General features: G+C 38.5%; 3 protein-coding genes across 3 annotated transcripts; 2 read left to right on the top strand and 1 right to left on the bottom strand.

Moving 5' to 3' along the window:
* The first annotated feature begins 921 nt into the window (after nt 1-921).
* LOC103704349 (actin-3-like) lies at nt 922-4,525 on the top strand. The gene is made up of 5 exons (XM_008787599.4): nt 922-1,058; nt 2,554-2,624; nt 2,731-3,124; nt 3,209-3,822; nt 4,054-4,525. The coding sequence occupies exons 2-5, from the start codon at nt 2,565-2,567 to the stop codon at nt 4,117-4,119; spliced, it is 1,134 nt and encodes a 377-aa protein (XP_008785821.1). The 5' UTR covers nt 922-1,058; nt 2,554-2,564; the 3' UTR covers nt 4,120-4,525.
* A 2,191-nt stretch (nt 4,526-6,716) lies between these two features.
* On the top strand, nt 6,717-7,358 carry LOC103704350 (histone H3.2). The gene has a single exon (XM_008787601.4). The coding sequence runs from the start codon at nt 6,821-6,823 to the stop codon at nt 7,229-7,231; it is 411 nt and encodes a 136-aa protein (XP_008785823.1). The 5' UTR covers nt 6,717-6,820; the 3' UTR covers nt 7,232-7,358.
* Nucleotides 7,359-8,353: 995 nt separating this feature from the next.
* On the bottom strand, nt 8,354-13,653 carry LOC103704415 (50S ribosomal protein L15). The gene is made up of 4 exons (XM_039131737.1): nt 13,183-13,653; nt 10,714-10,797; nt 10,534-10,623; nt 8,354-8,950 (listed from the first exon to the last, which is right to left on the bottom strand). The coding sequence occupies exons 1-4, from the start codon at nt 13,618-13,620 to the stop codon at nt 8,702-8,704; spliced, it is 861 nt and encodes a 286-aa protein (XP_038987665.1). The 5' UTR covers nt 13,621-13,653; the 3' UTR covers nt 8,354-8,701.
* Nucleotides 13,654-18,426: the final 4,773 nt, after the last annotated feature.

Below are 18,426 nucleotides of genomic sequence, written 5' to 3' on the forward strand. Positions count from 1 at the left end.
AAAATATAGTTCTAAATATTAGTGTCCATCCAACCAAATAATTAAAAAAAAAAAAATTTACAGGTGTTAGGTATATTATTTTTTTTCTCAAAAAGAAAAAAAATGAAATGAATCATATACATAAACAAGTAGGGATGCAAATGGGTCAGATCGAATTGGATCATGAGTGACCTCGACCTAATCCGGAACCTTATTTGGGTCCTAATTTTGAACGCAGATCTAACACAATAGACGATCGAATCGGATCGAATCCACAACTACAATTTTTGACCGAATAGGTCATTCTGGTCGGATCGGGTCCATGTATAATCCGGATCTATTCTAAAAAAATCGGATTTGATTTGGATTCGGATCGGATCCGGTTCGAGTTAAGCCATCCGTAGCTTCGGAACTTGTTTGCATCCCAAATAATTTTACATATGCAGATCGAATTGTAAAATTAGAAATTTAAAAGTATCTAAATTTTAAATTATTAAGTTGGATCGAATTGGATTTTAATCCAGTAAATCTAGGCCCGATTATAAAAAAAAAAAAATGGAACGGGTCCATAGGCATAGAGGCTTAGACCGTCGGCTTATAACAGTGTGGGATGCCGACCGCACGTTCCTCTCACCCGCTTCCGTACTGTCGTGTCCAAGCCCTTTCCAGAAAGTCTTCATCCAACGCTCCGAATTCCCCCCAGATCCATCGGACGGTCTAACTTCATCGACGCCCGTCCGTCCGCGTACCCTTTGCCTTCCCCCGTGGTACGAATGATTCCTTCCCCGATGACCAACTCATCTCCACCGCCTGGTGCTACACCGAACACGGAAATCCCATCCGCAGCGCCACGATTTTCCGCCACGTACCCATGATTCAGACAGCTAAGAATTACCGCGGGGCCCACAATTGTAAAGAATGAAGTATTTAAGTCGGCTACGATATAAGAGCTCTTCCTCCCTGCCGTCGCTCTTCCTCTCGCCTCCGCTCTCCTCTCTGCTCCGCCTTTAGGAAGCGGAGGAAGCTCGGAAGGGAAGTCCGGCCTCGATCTCTTCTTCGTCTCTCATCCTCGCTGAAAGGTGAGACCATCTCCTTTTGTTCTGCGATCTCTGGGTTCTTTGATCATATATGTGGATTTGAGTTGATCTGTAGACTCTTAGGCTTTGATCGATGATCGGTTCTCGTGGCGAGGGTTTTGTTTAAAGATCTGTTAATTTTAGATCACAATTTGATGGTTCGATGGCTTGTCCGGATCTAAGAGGACATTGTGGACCTTATGTGCTTTCGATTTCTGGAGTGGGACATTCTATTCGTTTTTTGGGGGGTTTATGGATGGATCTGGGGTTTCCCAAGGTTGATTGGAAGTTAGATCTAAAAGAATTTTCAGTAGAAGTAGAGGATGATCTATTTTTATGTCATGATTAGCGCCACGAGAGAGGTTTTTTCTTTCTTCTTTTTGGTAGTTTTAGTACTCTAGCTTCTGAAGTACAATGTTTATTGATTTTTTTCTCTTTGATGATCCGTTTGATGTCTCTTTTTGATGTAATATATGTCTGACGTCTCGATGGCTTGATGTTTCTTATGCACGCATGCGAAATTTTTCACCGATCCACTGAGTTATTATGTTGTATAGCGACGGCGTGCCACTTTTTTTTCCATAGTCGATTGCAATTAACTTTTTTTATTAACATTTTTTAGCAGTTTTATTGTGAAGAAATAGATAAAAGCTAACATTGTAGTCGGTGAATTCTTTTTGTTAGCTATTTTTTTTTTTTTGTAAAGGGTTTGATTTTTGTTCCTGGAATATAATTCAGTGGCTCATACATCTCGTGATTTTTTTTTTTTTTTTTTTTGACGCGTAATGGAGGAAGCAGTGAGTTTTCCCCAATTTATTAATGATCGTGATTTAATCTTTAGAATGGATAGGTGATAATTAGATTGGCTATCAGTCTACCAAATTGTTCTTGCTCTATGCCCTGTCAAAGTAGAAGACTTTTGATGCAGTTTAAGTTTTTTCCCCTCTTAATTACTTTCACTGGGTTTCCCGTGCCAAGTAGCACGAAGAATTCTTTATTACAAAAAAAAATAAAATAAAGGACTCGTTTTTGCGATTCTTGCTTGCTACCTGCTGACATGGAATGTACCAGCACGTGTGCATCACTGGGGGAAACTTTTTTCTAAAGAAAGGAGATCCAAACCCTTTTTAACTAAAAATTTAAGAAAGAGTTGTATAAGTGTTATGCTGCTGTGTGCTGGTACGGGTCTGGCACTGCCAGCAAACACTTGAAACCAGGATACTGCACAAAGATGCCATTTTTATCATCTTTATCAGGTAAGTAGCAGTCCACTTTTAACAGCATTCTATTTGTATTCTAAAGCATTCATAATATGTAGAAATATAAAATCTCCCAGCACTCCGGTCTTTATGACGGCTCATGAGTCATGACTGCGTTAGAATCTTGATTACAGAAATTGGGTTTTTAAAAGTTGAAAGTGAAGAGGTTAGGCGTCATATATATATATAAGTAGCAGAACTATCGAGTAAGATATATGACTCTTGCTTTTCTTTTGCAGAACTTTAGCAAATGGCTGATGCCGAGGATATCCAACCTCTTGTGTGTGACAATGGTACCGGAATGGTCAAGGTTTGATAGCTTATCTCATCAAGCCATTAGACTCGGCGGCAGTTGTTGTTTCTTATTTACAATCTGTGAATAACTATATTTATGTTGTTGACTATTCTATGGACAGGCTGGATTTGCTGGTGATGATGCGCCAAGGGCAGTATTTCCCAGCATTGTAGGCCGACCTCGTCACACTGGTGTCATGGTTGGCATGGGCCAAAAGGATGCATATGTTGGTGATGAAGCCCAGTCTAAAAGAGGTATCCTTACCTTGAAGTATCCCATTGAGCATGGCATTGTTAATAACTGGGATGATATGGAGAAGATCTGGCATCACACTTTCTACAATGAGCTCCGTGTTGCCCCTGAGGAGCACCCTGTGCTGCTCACTGAGGCCCCTCTCAACCCCAAGGCAAACAGAGAGAAGATGACCCAAATCATGTTTGAAACATTCAATGTACCTGCCATGTATGTTGCAATCCAAGCAGTTCTTTCACTATACGCCAGTGGTCGTACAACTGGTATGCATCAGCATGAGGTTGGTCTGAATCAAATCCTTCATATCCATTTGCATGCCAACTGAAATTGGTTACACTTCTAAACAGGTATCGTTCTTGACTCGGGAGATGGTGTGACCCACACTGTCCCAATTTATGAGGGATTCGCACTTCCTCACGCCATCCTTCGATTGGATCTTGCCGGCCGTGATCTCACTGATGCGTTGATGAAGATACTTACTGAGAGAGGCTATTCTTTCACCACCACTGCAGAGAGGGAAATTGTTAGGGACATAAAGGAGAAACTTGCTTATGTTGCCCTCGATTATGAGCAGGAGTTGGAGTCTGCCAAGAGCAGCTCATCTGTAGAAAGGAGTTATGAGCTGCCTGATGGGCAGGTCATCACCATTGGTGCAGAGAGATTCAGGTGCCCAGAGGTTCTTTTCCAGCCGTCCCTCATTGGAATGGAAGCTGCTGGAATCCATGAAACTACCTACAATTCCATCATGAAATGCGATGTGGACATTAGGAAGGACTTGTATGGAAACGTTGTGCTCAGTGGAGGATCAACCATGTTCCCTGGTATTGCTGATCGTATGAGCAAGGAAATCTCGGCCCTTGCTCCTAGCAGCATGAAGATTAAAGTTGTTGCTCCACCTGAACGGAAGTATTCTGTTTGGATTGGTGGTTCCATCCTTGCATCCCTCAGCACCTTCCAGCAGGTAAGATATTTGCAGCAATACCCGTTTTAGGTTCTTTCCTCCGGTCACCATAATAATTGCAGCAATACCCGTTTTACCTTTTTCCCCAAGCATGAGAACTTCAGATGCCTCATTGCCAATTTAGTTCTTTCTCCAAGAAACTTCCGATAATAATTTTTTCATGTTAAGCAATTGCTGCTGATATCTGATTTTCAGCTTAGTAATCATCTTACTTTGTGTTCAAATTGACAGATGTGGATTTCAAAGGAAGAGTATGATGAATGTGGTCCTGCAATCGTCCACCGGAAGTGCTTCTGAGATCCAGCGTCGGTCAGTCAAGTCCAGGCGGTTTTTGAGTCGAAGTCATGCAGTGTTGCTGGGTTAAGATGTGGTTTTACTAAAAATATGATTATATTTGCTTCAGTCGCATATGAACTTTGCCAACTTAGTTATTACTGGTGGATGGAGTGGAAAAAAGAAAAAGAAGAAAAGAATAGTAGCACGCTCTGTCCTTATCTATGTCAGCCACATTGTAGGCTATTAGTATGGTAGTTTTTTTTGGATTTTGGCTTGGTTCGTGAACTTTATTCATTAGCAGTTGGAATGTTGTTTCTTTTATTTGATTTATTGGTACTTTGATTCTGTCTCAGCTTGGGAGGGATAAACTTTATTCTGTATTTATAGTTGTGTTTGCTTTGTTATGCTACCTCTTACTACCTTGTTATGCTACCTCTTAGTAACAGTTTTGCTTGGGTTTGGAAACTCGTGCAAGCTCCTAGAATTAAAATTTACTGGTGGAAGGTTGGTTTGGGGGGATGAATTCGTTGTAGGGATCTCCGTCAAAACATCAATTGTGGCCTCTGGCTAGGTATCGAGGAAGACCAACACATTCTCATATATTGCAATTTTGCCGCATCTGTGGAATGAATTGAAGGCTATTGGCTCCAACATCCCAACCATTGGTACAATGCAAATCCTTCTGGCCTTCCTATCAGACCCTCGCATTGCAGAGCAAAATAAAACTGAGTTCTGCTACGTTGGCTGGCTCATTTGGTTTGCCAGGAATGAATGTTTCGAGGTAAGCAATATGATGCCATTTAGGTTTATCACATAGTCCAATGCTTTCGCAAATGAATTCTATGATTTCTCCTTGTCGATCACCAGAACTAATGGCTCACGGGTGTTGGAGAGCTCAATTATTTCCCCTCCCTGTGGCGTAGCGAAGGTGCGTTTTGATGCATCTTGGTAGGATGGTGAGGTTGGTTTTGGAATCATATTAGAGATCACATAGGCCAAATATTGTATGTAGGGTCGAGTTTTCTATACTTCTACAATGCCAGGAGCAGAACTAAAAGCTGCCCAGGAAGGTCTCACAATAACTATTTATAAATTAAACTACCCGAAAATGTTGTTAGAAGGTGACTCTACTACAACCACAGGCTAGATCAAATAGAATTATAACTATGAGAACACCTATTTTTATAGCTAACCTGTTCGCCAATTGATTTGCCTATGGATAAACATGGCTTGCAAGAAAGTAATTGAGAATGAAGATTCAATTCTAGTATGCCGCTTGGGTACCGGGGCAGTTCAAGGTCTCCAACCAAGGAGTAACTTAGATCTGAGTAAGGGGAAGAGAAATTATTTTTTTTGAATTTAACAAATAAGGGAATAGAAAATGGGAAGATAAATAAAAAACTTAAAAAGAAGAAGAAAACGGGAAGGAGGAAGAGAAGGAAGGGAGGAGAGGAACAAGGAGAGAAGAGGGTTCGACGGACGTGCAACTTGTGGCGCGGCCTATGGTGCAGTGGTGCAATCGGTGGCGAGATGTCGTGGTGATTCGGTCATGCATAAGAGGAAACAAAGGAGGAAAGGGAAAGGGGCCACACCCCCAACAACCCTAGGTGGTAGCCTTCTCGCCCAAAGAACTCGAAAATGGTGTGGGACTCACCAGCAAGCGACGGTGACAATGTACCAATGCCGGCCATGATGGATTCCGATGGAAGAAGGGTGCTGAAGCATAATTAATATATTTAATAATTAATATATTAATATTTATATTATAATATATATTTATATGATTAATAAATATATTTTATTAATATATTAGGAATATTTTTGGTAGTATATGGTCAGTGATCTTGGATTCTCATCGAAGAACAAACAAATTACCGGTGGATGCCCAAGGATTTTTAATCACTTGAATGTAGCAATCCAAACATAGTGATATTAGACATCGGGAATCAGGTTACCCCGAGATAAAAATCATTGGTGCTTTAAGATCACCTTAGTGATCCAAACGCCTGTCTTTGAAGTTCATACCTATAAACCTGAGCTTGACATTTTCAGCTACCAATCTACAGACTCTAAGGGTCTAACGAGGAACTGGACATTTTAAGCCACCGATCCTTGATCCCAAGGGGCCTACGACTGCCTGCTGGGCTTAATTACTTGAGCCAACTCAAGTTTTATTAATTTTCAGTTTACTTTGAACAATCAGAAAAGTGGTTTTGGAACAGTATGAGACTGATGCCATCCAATCTCAAGATACAATGAACGAAAAGAAGAAAATGATCGCTTCTTCTTCGAAGATGATCCAGCAAGCATTTCGGAATTACACTCAAATCTGATCCAAGTTTTAGTGCGAATCTAATCTCTTCGGGTTGTGTCTGGATTCGGGTTGGGTCCGCGTCCGGATCGGGCTCCTCTCTTAAAGCCGAGATTGTTCGCCGATTGCGAAGAGCCACGGATCGCGATCCGCGTGCTGCCTCCAAACGAGATCTTGACCATCCAATCAAATGCTATCCGACGCTTCATGATGACGCGCGCCCGAAATTTCCCCGAATTCCAAACCCCCCGAGGCCCCCGATCCCGCTCCTGCGCCCTTCATTTCCCTCTACTTAAACCCCCTCCCTTTCACCCTCATTCCTCATCCCAGCTTCAAATCTCTCGATTCCAATTCAAGTCCGAATCCTTCTCTTCCCTTCGATCCCAAACCCTAGCCTTCCATCCATTCTCGATGGCCCGAACGAAGCAGACCGCCCGCAAGTCCACCGGCGGCAAGGCGCCTCGGAAGCAGCTAGCGACCAAGGCCGCTCGGAAATCGGCTCCGGCCACCGGCGGCGTGAAGAAGCCCCATCGCTTCCGTCCCGGTACGGTGGCTCTGCGGGAGATCCGCAAGTACCAGAAGAGCACGGAGCTTCTCATCCGCAAGCTCCCCTTCCAGCGGCTCGTCCGTGAGATCGCCCAGGACTTCAAGACCGACCTCCGCTTCCAGAGCTCGGCCGTCTCCGCCCTCCAGGAGGCGGCGGAGGCCTATCTCGTGGGGCTCTTTGAGGACACCAACCTCTGCGCGATCCATGCCAAGAGAGTCACGATTATGCCCAAGGACATTCAGCTCGCCCGTCGGATCAGGGGGGAGAGGGCTTGAGCGCCGTCTGATTTCATCTTTCGGTTAGATGAAGTGATGATTGGCTGTAGTAAAGATAGCGAAGTTGTATTTTGGATGGTGTTTTATTTAAATGATCTTCTTTCTTATATTTAAGACTGTTATCTTCCCCGTATGCTCACTCCATTGGAACACAACTTTTTAGAGATTCTGTTTGAAAATGTGGAATTGCGGAGAAAGAAATGGGATGGGAGGAAAAGTTAAAATTTTGATATTTGAAAGTTTTTAGTGGAGAGAAAAAGAAAAAAAAAAGGAATAGGAAGAAAAATTTTTGGCTCTATTTTTTTTTCTTTTTTATATATGAAAAAATTTGATGAAAAAAATAATAAATTTTTTATAATATTTATTTTATTCTTAAATTAAATAAGTACTAAATTAAAAGAATAAATATATTTTAGAGTATTTTTTTAATTTTTTATATGCCATTTGTATTTATATATATTTATTTACTCTATCTCTATGAAGTTTTATCTCTACTGCTGCATTTTCAGTTGAACTGCATTTTCAGTTGATCTGGTCATGACTTGGTTTGATTCTATTTATTTGCATTTCTATTTATAAGCATATCTTTTTTATAATAAAAATATTTTAGTAAAAATATTTAAAAAAATATTTTTTTTCCTCTCCAAATTTTCAAAAAAAAAGGTATTTTTTTCTTTCTTTCTAAAACTTCCAAACAAGGAGAAAGAAAAGCCTATATTATTCTTTTCTTTTTTTCCCCTTATTATATTTTTTTTATCTTTTCATTCCAAAACTCCCAGACAGAGGGTAAAAGAACCTGAATTAATTTTTCGTTACAAGAGCATTAGGAGAAGACGAATGTGCGGACGCGGGAGCTGATGGTTCCGGAATGGAGTCTCGATGGCTCCAATCGGTGATGTCTTGGAATTAATCCTTCGAGCTCGACATTTCATCGAACATTTGGGCCCGATCACTTTGACAAAGGATGTCATCGCGCTCCAACGGTGAGACGTGGACTGTCCGTCCTCACTCTGGGGCGCAAGCACCAATCACCATAACACACGTATCATTGGCTTGGCTAGTTTATGCATATCCTCTCATATTTGAAGGATTTTTTCTACAGAAAGAGCAAAGAGTGCAGAGGATTGGATAATCTCGTATATTGCCATGTTTATGAAAGAAAAAAAACTTGTACAAACTCTCGTAAATCTAACCGAGCTAAACTCTCGTACATCTCCCCCTCCTGAAGACATCCACTGGAAAAACAAAAATTTAATTAAAAAAAAAACTAGACGGAACTCAACAATTCAGGCTGATGGATTCAATAAGGAAAAAAATGTCCATTTCAGAACAAACAACATGTGGATGGCAGAAGCTGACCATGCTCGATTATTTTAACAAATCTATTGGCAAGACATTCGACTGCCATTTTGGAAGCCTCAGAAATCCATCTGCAAATACTGCATTCCACTGTCTCTGTGTCATTTGTGCTTAGGCCGCTGCTTGAGCTTCTGCAGTAAAAGGTATTGGCTTGGTTGGGGCAGGTAGGCGACCGATGCTATCAACCTTATCTCGCTGCTTTGGTGGGGGCCTGGCAGCTCTTGGTAAGAGGCGTCCCTTCTTGGCAAACCACTCAGGCTTGAGCAGTGCCTGGAATCCCAATTTGTTGTAGTACACCTTCCTCACAGACCCACCTGCAGCTTCTACTGCAGCCTTTGCCCTAGCTGTCACCCTTGATACCTGCATTAGATCGCATGCATATCAACCAATTAAAGAGTATATTGGTCTGCAGATGAGAAAAAAACATTCTATTCTTGCAAATTTGCTCGTAGGGCAGCTTACATTTTTCGCTAATGTGTGCACTACATGTAATGTAGTACGCGGCGCACCTGGCTTTGCTTTCTATTATAATTGTTTTTAGTGAAAAAATAGAATCAAAATGACATAGAAGTGAAGATTGATGGCTAGAGACTACACATGAATCTTGGAGCTGGAATAACTAAATCTACACACCATGAGGAAGGGAGAAATGAGTAAACAGCTAATTTAATGTTGCAAGATTGGGGCCAAAGAAAGGAAAATGAGTTGCTATAAGTCATGTACGACAAACAGATGCCGGTGAGACTAAAAACCTATATAACCGGCAATGTTTAAGGCCAGGATGTATCATAAAACGACGAGGTTATTGGTAAAAAGAAAAATTACAGCTAGAGATGGGTGTATCAGATTAAAATGGAGTTGCAAATGCAAAATATACAGTTGAAAATTCCTATTTCAAAAGATATAAACATTATGTAGCTTTGGAAGGTTACAAACCAATCTTGAGGAGGCTTCGTGCTAAAGGTTCTAATTTTAGCCATTGATTCAGCCAAGAGAGGTTCCTGGTGTTTGCACTTTAGAGTTGTTTCAGCCGTTATTTACTTTTAAATTAAACAAAGAAATTTGCCTATTTCACCCTTACCTAGCAACGTGGTACCATATATGCATAGTAGAACCCACCTGCATGTGATAAAATAAAATTTCTAGGAAAATTTTAGTTTCTTCCCTTCCCAAAGGAAATGAAATCGACAGACCATTGACTCAACAGTGTAAACTGATTGTAGATTTAGGATTGAGACTCAGGAAAAGGCTGGCTTTTATTGAATTTGTTGTCAAATTCTTGAATTGGCTTTCCTAAAACTTCAACTTAGGTTCTTGCCTATTTTGTGACTGAAATCAGGATAAGACATGGTAGATTAATTTCTCTAAAAAAAAGAAAAGAAGAGAAAAGAAAAGTAAAGATTGTAAACTCCTGTAATATATTAGAAATTTGTTAATGGTTGATGCTGATTTATAAATGACAGTCAGGAACTTCAAATTGGTTAATGAAGTTAACTGCTAATATCACCTACTAATTGCTGAAATAAGCTCAAGAGAAATCAGAATGTCTGATATAAGATGGTCCTATCTGCAATTAAGGAATTATTGGTAATACCTAACATTGGAGAGTGATCTACACTGATGCAATATACAAGAACACAAGAAAAATTAAGATGGAAATTGAGGGCAAATTGGGACAAGCTCACATTTCTGGAAGAATAGGTCATGATAGATACATGCAACAGATAGAAGCTTATCCATGATGGTCATCTTTATTTCTGGAGGTTAGCATCTTGTTTATTTAATGTGTTCAAGAATTCTATTTGTGCCATATTCAAACAGCCTATGAGAACAAAAGGATGAAAGCATCTATTTCATTGGAAATAACCTAAGGATCAGCAAGCGATATGCAAATATGGAGAATTTACTGTGACACTAAAAAATAACTGCTAATGGAGGTTTACCTCAAAATGAATTGGCCATTTGATGTGTTCTGCACCACGACCCATCAATCTAACACCATCTTTTATCTGCTTCCCTATGGCACCTGTATCCTATAATTACAGAATATAAAAGAATATTTTGAAGTTAATACAAATATGACATGTCACTGTGGTGTGAAAATAAATGATAAAGTTTAGTACCTTGAGAGTTTTCATTGTTATCAGTTCTGATGAATCAATTTTGCCTGCATTTATGAGTTTTGCAATCTTTCCCAATCCTACTGGCTGTTAAAAGAAATTGAAAACAAAATGAACAACTTTCAAGGTTAAGAGTAAGGACAGAAATGGCTCAAGTATGATAATTGCCCTGCAAAACTAATAGCATACTCAGTCATGTAGTATCTTTCTTCTGCTAACAATGATAACAATCAGATCAACCATTGTTTCCATCAGTAAAAAAATAACATATAATAAGCATAACCACTCTGTGAATCAATGCAAGATCTTTTTTTTGGGTATCAGTGAGAGATCTTTTAGCTACCACAAACAATAATACGACGAATAAAATGAGTTGGATGTGAGGAGCCAAAATATAGACTATTCAGCTATTTGCAAAAGGAAAAGATACACTTACCCAGTTAGCTTACACTAAGTGGTAAAAATTGAGAACACGGAGTTAACGAGGAGGTTCTCGTAGATGAACATGCTCATGAAGGAGCCAGTAATAGCTCACTACACTAAAATAATTATGAACATAGCTAAAGGAACCAAGAAAGAAGCTTGTAACTAAGTGCTCTACCTCCATGGAAATCAAAAGCAGAGATGAAGGGAATGACAACATCAATCTCATAAAAATCTAAGAAATAGCCTCCATATCATATTGCATGGACTCGGATATAAGAGTTGGATACGATACACGATATCGTGTTTGACCTACCAAGAGCAATAAATTGGGATTTATGACCTTATCAGAAAGACATTATTAATAAATATGATACTATGAGGTGTTAGAAATGTAGTCTCCATATACTAAATACAAACCTTTTTGAATCACTTTTTTTTTCATGGCTATTGTTCCTATTTTCGGTTGCATGCTTGAGAACTTTGTTGTCTTCAATACATTGCATATTCCAACAAGCTGACACATCACAACAAGAGGAACATGTCCACTTTTTTGTTTTTTTCATGGCTTTTTTTTTTCGCCCCGGGGGGGGGTGGGGGGGGGGGGGGGGGTGGGGGGGGTGCATTGATGGATGGACAAGAATCTATCTAGCACTGGTTACATGAACTAACAAAATTTTACTGTCAGTTGAGGCTTATTTTCTGCCTATATGGCTTCTTGGTCTTACTATGTCTATGAAGCGTTCAGGGCTATTGTTTGCTTCTTCCTCCATTACTCTTTGACCAAGGAGAGAACCTAGCCCTGAATTCTCACCTCTCTCTTCCAACCATCCAATTCCACCCCCGCCCATCATCTCAACCACCTAATCCACCTGTTCCCTACCCTTTTTCTCAGCCTCCACCCAAACTAAGTGGCTTCCATGGAAGAAGGCCATGAAAAGTAGCCGCAAGAGCTCAGCTTCTTCGCTCCCATGTCACTGACCGCCCCTCTCCCTTCTCCCTAACTTTCCAAGACCCAAATCCCTGCTCCACTGTCACTTCTGTGTCCCCCTTGTCGATGGCTCACTTGAACCATGCCCAATGCACCATCTGCGAGCTCCTCTCTTATGTTGCCTTCCCAGTAGTTGGATCGAGTGGCTTAAATCCTATTTAGTTATTTAACTCGCTCAATTCCTAGATCCTTCTATCCTTATTGATTACATCTAAATTACATATTATTACCTTCTCATTTCCATTAAAAAAAAAACTTTATTGCAGCTTAATGTTACAGACATACCATACCTATATAGGACAACAACTAGACAGCATACACATAAGTAGAACAATCTTTCTTCTAAGCAAGAGCAGTTGATACTTTTTTCTTTCCGATCTCGCTGATTACCAGTTATTTGCCAACACAACTCGCCCCAAACATGCCTTCTCATGTTCCTAGTAAGTTTCGTAACTGAAAGTACTTGGCCAGCAGTAATTCAATCTCCCAACATATTTTGTAGGTGCTCATCCTCAATATACCATCCCCCATCTCAATTATAATGGCAGTTGACACTAGTTGATCTGGTCATGCACCTTAAGTGACCGATGACACGGAATACTGCTCAGCCTATTATAAGCATTTTCACCAAACTTGAAGCTAAATTTGCATAATAGTGCAAATAAGTTATCAGCTATGGATCTCCGCACCAACAATGCTGACAAAGTTTTGAACAATATCCAAGTATCTTAACAAATTACAATATAATATTAGCCCAATGCGCATTATGTCTAGTTTGCATATTTTAAACCCAAGATAAGCATACTATCAGAGACAAACCAAAGTTGTTCGCTAATTCCGCAAGAAAAAAAAAATCTTTTTTAGTCGAACTTACTGAATAAACCCATCAACTAAGATAACTCATCCGAGAACGTCATTCTTGAATCACCTAGACTATTTCCCGATCTATTATACTACTTCCACCACCAACATTATTACTAAAAATCACACCAAAATGATCAGATTTAGGAAGAAATCGAGCGATTTTTTTTTTTTGGAAAAATAGAACATTTGATCACCTGGAAGATGAGGCTGAATGGGTTCTTGAACCCCCTTCGTGGGAGGCGGCGGCGCAGCGGGGTCTGGCCTCCCTCGAATCCAAACTTCATGGTTCCCCTCGCCTTCTGGCCCTTGTGCCCCCTCCCGGCCGTTTTCCCCGTGCCAGACCCGATCCCCCGCCCCTTTCGCTTCTTCTTCTTCCTCGGCACGTTGTTCCTCAGATCGTTCAGCTTCAGCAGGCTGACCGTCGCCGGCGAGGAACCCATCCCCGCCACCTGGCCGTACGAAGCCCTAAAGACCCCATAAGGATCCGCCGCCGACGGTGGCGTCGGAGGCGGAGCTGGTGGCGCTAGGGTCCTGGAGAGGGGAAGAACGGCGAGGGAGAGGGGTCGGGGAATGGGGGTTTGAGGGAGGATCGAAGGCTTGAGCTTGGAGACCAGAGAGAGGCGGCGCCACATCGTAAACGTTAGGCCGCGGGGGTTGGGTTTGGGGTTTCGGGTTTAGGAGAACTAGGGGTTGAATGCTGAAGGATCACAGCCGTCCACTGCAAGTTGATGAAATGGGGAAGACGCTAACTGTCTGATCTGATCAGACTCAAAACGATTAGTCGAGCTTGATTCTGAAAATGGAACTAAAATCGCTGGCGGACTAAAGATTAAGTTGACTCATCTTAATCCAACGGCGGAAATGGAATACCTTCTTGATTTAAAAGATTAATTTGAGCTCAAGCCCTAATTATTTATCTTTAGATTATATAAAATAAACATAATTTTTAATTTTTTAATTCTAAAAATAAATTTTATTAGATTTTTTTTGGAAAGATTTGAAATATGCCAGAGAGAAAGGATCCCAAAACTTCTAATGTATATGGGTTCTAAGGAGGGGGAGATACACTTTTAAACCTACAACCATAGGTGAGATATAATATATTAGAATTTAATTAATTATTATAGATCAATTATTATGAGATATTTTTATAATTTAAATTTTAGTTAAATTATTTTAAATCTACCATTTTTAGCATCTATGTGTGGCTATAGTGCATTATAACAAGTATGTTTAAAAGAGTATAAGTATTCGAAATCTCTTTTCCATATAACCTTTTTATCAGTCGAAATAACCTATCATATAATTGGCATAAGGAACCATCTTTTGGTACAATATCTTTTAAATAATAACTAGGCATGAAAAAAATCACATTTACATACAAAAATAACAAAAATATAAAACAATATAAAATTTTGTATTATTATAAAAGATAAAAGATCAAAATACAACTATAGAAATCTAACAACCTCCATATGACTCAAAGGTTTAAAAATCAAATATACATTCGGGCTATATATATAATGAGATAAAAGTACTTTATGAATTTAAACTTTAATATACTATATTCCATTTATCAAAAGTAGGCCATCAACCGAATGCTCCCTCTACTGAATAATAATGTACGTCATAAAAAATAAAAGATCACACACAAAGCAAGCCTCTGACAAATTAAATGTCATGTGGTCTTTAGATGGTAAACTATACACAACAACCATTTATTGGCCAAAAACTCTTACTGGATGACCAAACTACATCACCATAAAATTGATGTGCATTTAATAATTTTTTTTTTGAGTTAAATTATGATAAATATGGGGTTAAAATTTAAAAGAAAGCAAGCCTAAGAATGGATAGTCTTAACTATTTTTTTTAATTATTAAATAAGATAACTTTTAGTGCCTTGATCATAGAGACAACTATAGAGCCAACTTGGCAAGTCCAAAAGCATTTGCATCCATTCAACTTTATGTTCCTCCTCCTCTTTTTTTTTCTTTTTAAAAAGAATGGTGGGAATGCCAACTCTCATTTCATTAAGAGAATGATATGGGAGCAACCGATGACTGTTATAACCGATGACTTGAAATTTCTTTTTATCCAAAAGGGCTTTTATGTGCTGGATATATTTGTTTTCTAATATAGCGTGACCTTCTCAACCCACTATCTCATCTAATGATCTAAGTGCAACTACTGATTAATGTGGTCCTCATACAAGATGGGCATCAAACCTTTGTTCCTCTCTGAAGTGCAGCCAACCCAATCTCTCACCATCCTCAAGTTTGATATAAGATCTGCAACATTGTTTATTGTTTATCATTAAAGATATAATGTTTTATTTCCTCTATATTGCCCAACACAAAGCTGCCATCCAACAATCCCAAATGATTCTTTTTTTTTATATATATATAGGGATTCAAGCTTCTCTCCAATGATACAAAAGTGAGCGAGCTAAGCTCAGGAAACTTTTAACTTTGTATAGCTTAAGAGATTTCCAAAGGACAAGAACCGGTGGGTAGGCCATTTGAGTTCATGTTCAAAGATTTCTTCATTTGCTATCTAGTAGATGCTGAAAACTGGGTATACAACAATAGGACATGAGGTTTATTGATAGCCATTAGGAAACAAAATGAGCATTTCATGGTCCAGCTTGTTTTGATCATTTTCAAGTTCAAATTTATACATTCTAAGTGATTGACAATCTTAAATAAATGAAAGAAATATACTTCATCAAGAAAAGATAGGAGAAAGTGAAAAAAAAAGGAAAAACCTCTTAAGCTTGATATATGTTATCGACGCACCATACCAAATATAATATATTCCAACTAGTTTATCCACAAAAAAAAAAATCCGCTCCAACATCTATTACTGTGGCATTTTTAAAGATCATCACCACAAATATTTGGTAGCTATGTTTATCTATAAATGTCACCATAGATGTGATTTCACAATTTCAAGTGTGATGATTTTTACTAAATATTGTAATATTATGCTTTTTATTATATTTATAAATGTAGCAATAGAACTACTCTATTAAACATCATGATAGATTTATTAAAAAGAAAAAAATATTGCTAGTGTTACTCCTGTCGCATTTGAATTTTTTTAAAAGATATGGCTATCCAATTTTTCACCAAAGAAACAATCTGAAGTTTCCTAGCATAGCTATTTTCCTTCTCACTATATTTTTTGTTCTCTCATGAACCCTACATCCTCACCATGCCACCCAGATCACTCCTATTTTTCTCTTTCCTCCACTTAGTGCCACTTACCACAACAAAATTAATTGACCGATATCCAACTATAACAGGTAATCTCTATTCTCTCTCCCTCACTTGATTGCTCTTTTTTTTTCTTGGTTTCATGCTAGTGATTGATAACAAGCTTTAGGTTTTACAAAATCCTAATTCTCAAATGCAAAATATCTTAAATAATCCTAACAATCCACAATCACAAGGATCATAACTGCTTGAATCTGGACTGTTGCATGGGAGAGGCTACATAATGAGAGGAGAGGTGGAGGAGGTCAAGGCAGAAGAGGCTAGTGAAGGAAGATGAGGTGGCATTAGAGAAAAACTTCGGATTTGTGAGAAAGTGTGCAAGGAGGGAGGAGACAAGGCAGTGAAGGATGGAGGTAGACTTGTCTGGTGAAGTAGGAGGAGATGGAGAGGGCCTAAGACAAATTATCTTCAACTAGGGGGGCCTGAGACGAAGGAGGTTGGCATCTCCCCATGATAAGAAGGGAGGAGGGAGTGCGAGGCAATGATGGCCTAAGAGATAAGATCTCAAGTAAAGGTTCTATTATGATAGGGGTAGAAGTGGAGGAGGCCAAGGAAGGTGAAGGATGGTTTTGCACTTGGAGAGGAAGAGATCAAGGGGCAACCAGAAGGTGGTGATCGCAGAAGAGGATTCGAATGAAGAGAGTAATGGGGGAGGAGATAAGGAGGGTACTTGGTGGTGGCTTTAGTATTGGCAATCGTTGGATTGGTGAAAGTGTGAAGACATTAGATATTTTTCGGATTTAATTTTAGTAGTATAAATGGATGACAAATTTAAAATGTGTATTTAATGTGGATTTAGTGTACTGAATAGAAGTGATATTGGAATAACTATATGAATTTTATATATTTAAATTCTAATATATATGTAAATAAGTTTATGCATGTTATTAATTATGATAAATAGAGAGAAGAAAAGCACCTAAAACAATGTAAAAAATGTGACCGAATCGCTAAACCGCTTGGTTTCTAGCAACATTTTAAAACATCTATAATGATGCTTATAAACGTAAAAAAGTTGTAGATAGAACAATTCTAAGAAACATTTATAGATGTTGCTTATGAAGATAACATCATATTTATAGGTGTTGCAATACTTCTTGTTGCTTCAGTTATAGTCATATTAATGAAATATTAGAGCTATACTTACAAACATTGCAATAGCTTGACAAATAACATATTTAAGTGACATTTAGTAACTATCATAATATAATACTAAAGTGACGCATAATTATCATCAAATCTGAATATTTAAAAGTTTATTTCTTTTTTAGCGATATTTATAATATCTTTTAAAGTTGAATAATGATGTTTATGACAAACATGGGAATAGCTTATGACCTACACCAGTATTTGTCAGAAATGAAGCTTAAGGTTAAAGCGACGGTGCTTGTTATGATATTTTTGAAAAATGGTGGAACATGTCACTCATCTATTATGACATTTTTATTTTTTTTGACATTGTCCAAAATGCGACGGTAGACCATATTTGGTGTAGTGACACATTCCTTATAAGTTTAGGCATTTAGGGTCAATTGGTTAGATAACATCATATTAGACCTCAAATTTGCTAGCATTTATGAGTTCAACTTTTCTTCAATTTAATTATTTATCAAATTATTTCTAATTATCTGTTATTCTAATTCTAGTCAATATTGACTCAACTATCACTCTACATGCATGGTATATGCTACATGGTTCAATTATCACTTAGTGATCACCATATTGAGCCTGATATATATTGATTACCCTTTTCCTATACGGTTAAGCTTTTGTGGTCAATTAGTTAGTTAACAAAGCCAACCTATGAAAAAAATATGAGACTTCTAGGAGTTGCTAATCAACATTTTTAATATTGCTTCAAACAATTTTGTGACAGTTATAATATTAACCCTTCAAATCTTAATCTTCACGGCCATTCATGAGCTGCACTTATAAATTCCAATATCATTGTTCAAGTTCTTGCTTTGAATGCCAAAGATATGCATCTTCTCATTATTAAATTTTTTAAGAACTTTAATTTTAAATCTTCCAATTTAATGTCTTAATAACTCTTTATAGGCATCTTAATAAGATATATGCATGTTGATACTTACCAGCATAAGATGGTATAAAGAAAATGCAATCTTTATGTTAGAACCTAACATATTGCACGTCTCCTCT

The sequence above is a fragment of the Phoenix dactylifera genome, chromosome 1 (genome assembly GCF_009389715.1).
Source record: "Phoenix dactylifera cultivar Barhee BC4 chromosome 1, palm_55x_up_171113_PBpolish2nd_filt_p, whole genome shotgun sequence".
Lineage (NCBI taxonomy): Eukaryota > Viridiplantae > Streptophyta > Magnoliopsida > Arecales > Arecaceae > Phoenix > Phoenix dactylifera.

Excerpts from the sequence above, each read along its gene's own strand:
- LOC103704349 (XM_008787599.4), top strand. The coding sequence starts at position 2,565 with ATGGCTGATGCCGAGGATATCCAACCTCTTGTGTGTGACAATGGTACC. Across the intron at positions 3,125-3,208 it reads CGCCAGTGGTCGTACAACTG|GTATCGTTCTTGACTCGGGA; the intron begins GTATGCATCAGC and ends ACTTCTAAACAG. Across the intron at positions 3,823-4,053 it reads CCCTCAGCACCTTCCAGCAG|ATGTGGATTTCAAAGGAAGA; the intron begins GTAAGATATTTG and ends TCAAATTGACAG.
- LOC103704415 (XM_039131737.1), bottom strand. The coding sequence starts at position 13,620 with ATGTGGCGCCGCCTCTCTCTGGTCTCCAAGCTCAAGCCTTCGATCCTC. Across the intron at positions 10,798-13,182 it reads CATTCAGCCTCATCTTCCAG|CCAGTAGGATTGGGAAAGAT; the intron begins GTGATCAAATGT and ends TTCTTTTAACAG. Across the intron at positions 10,624-10,713 it reads TAACAATGAAAACTCTCAAG|GATACAGGTGCCATAGGGAA; the intron begins GTACTAAACTTT and ends CTGTAATTATAG.
- LOC103704350 (XM_008787601.4), top strand. The coding sequence starts at position 6,821 with ATGGCCCGAACGAAGCAGACCGCCCGCAAGTCCACCGGCGGCAAGGCG.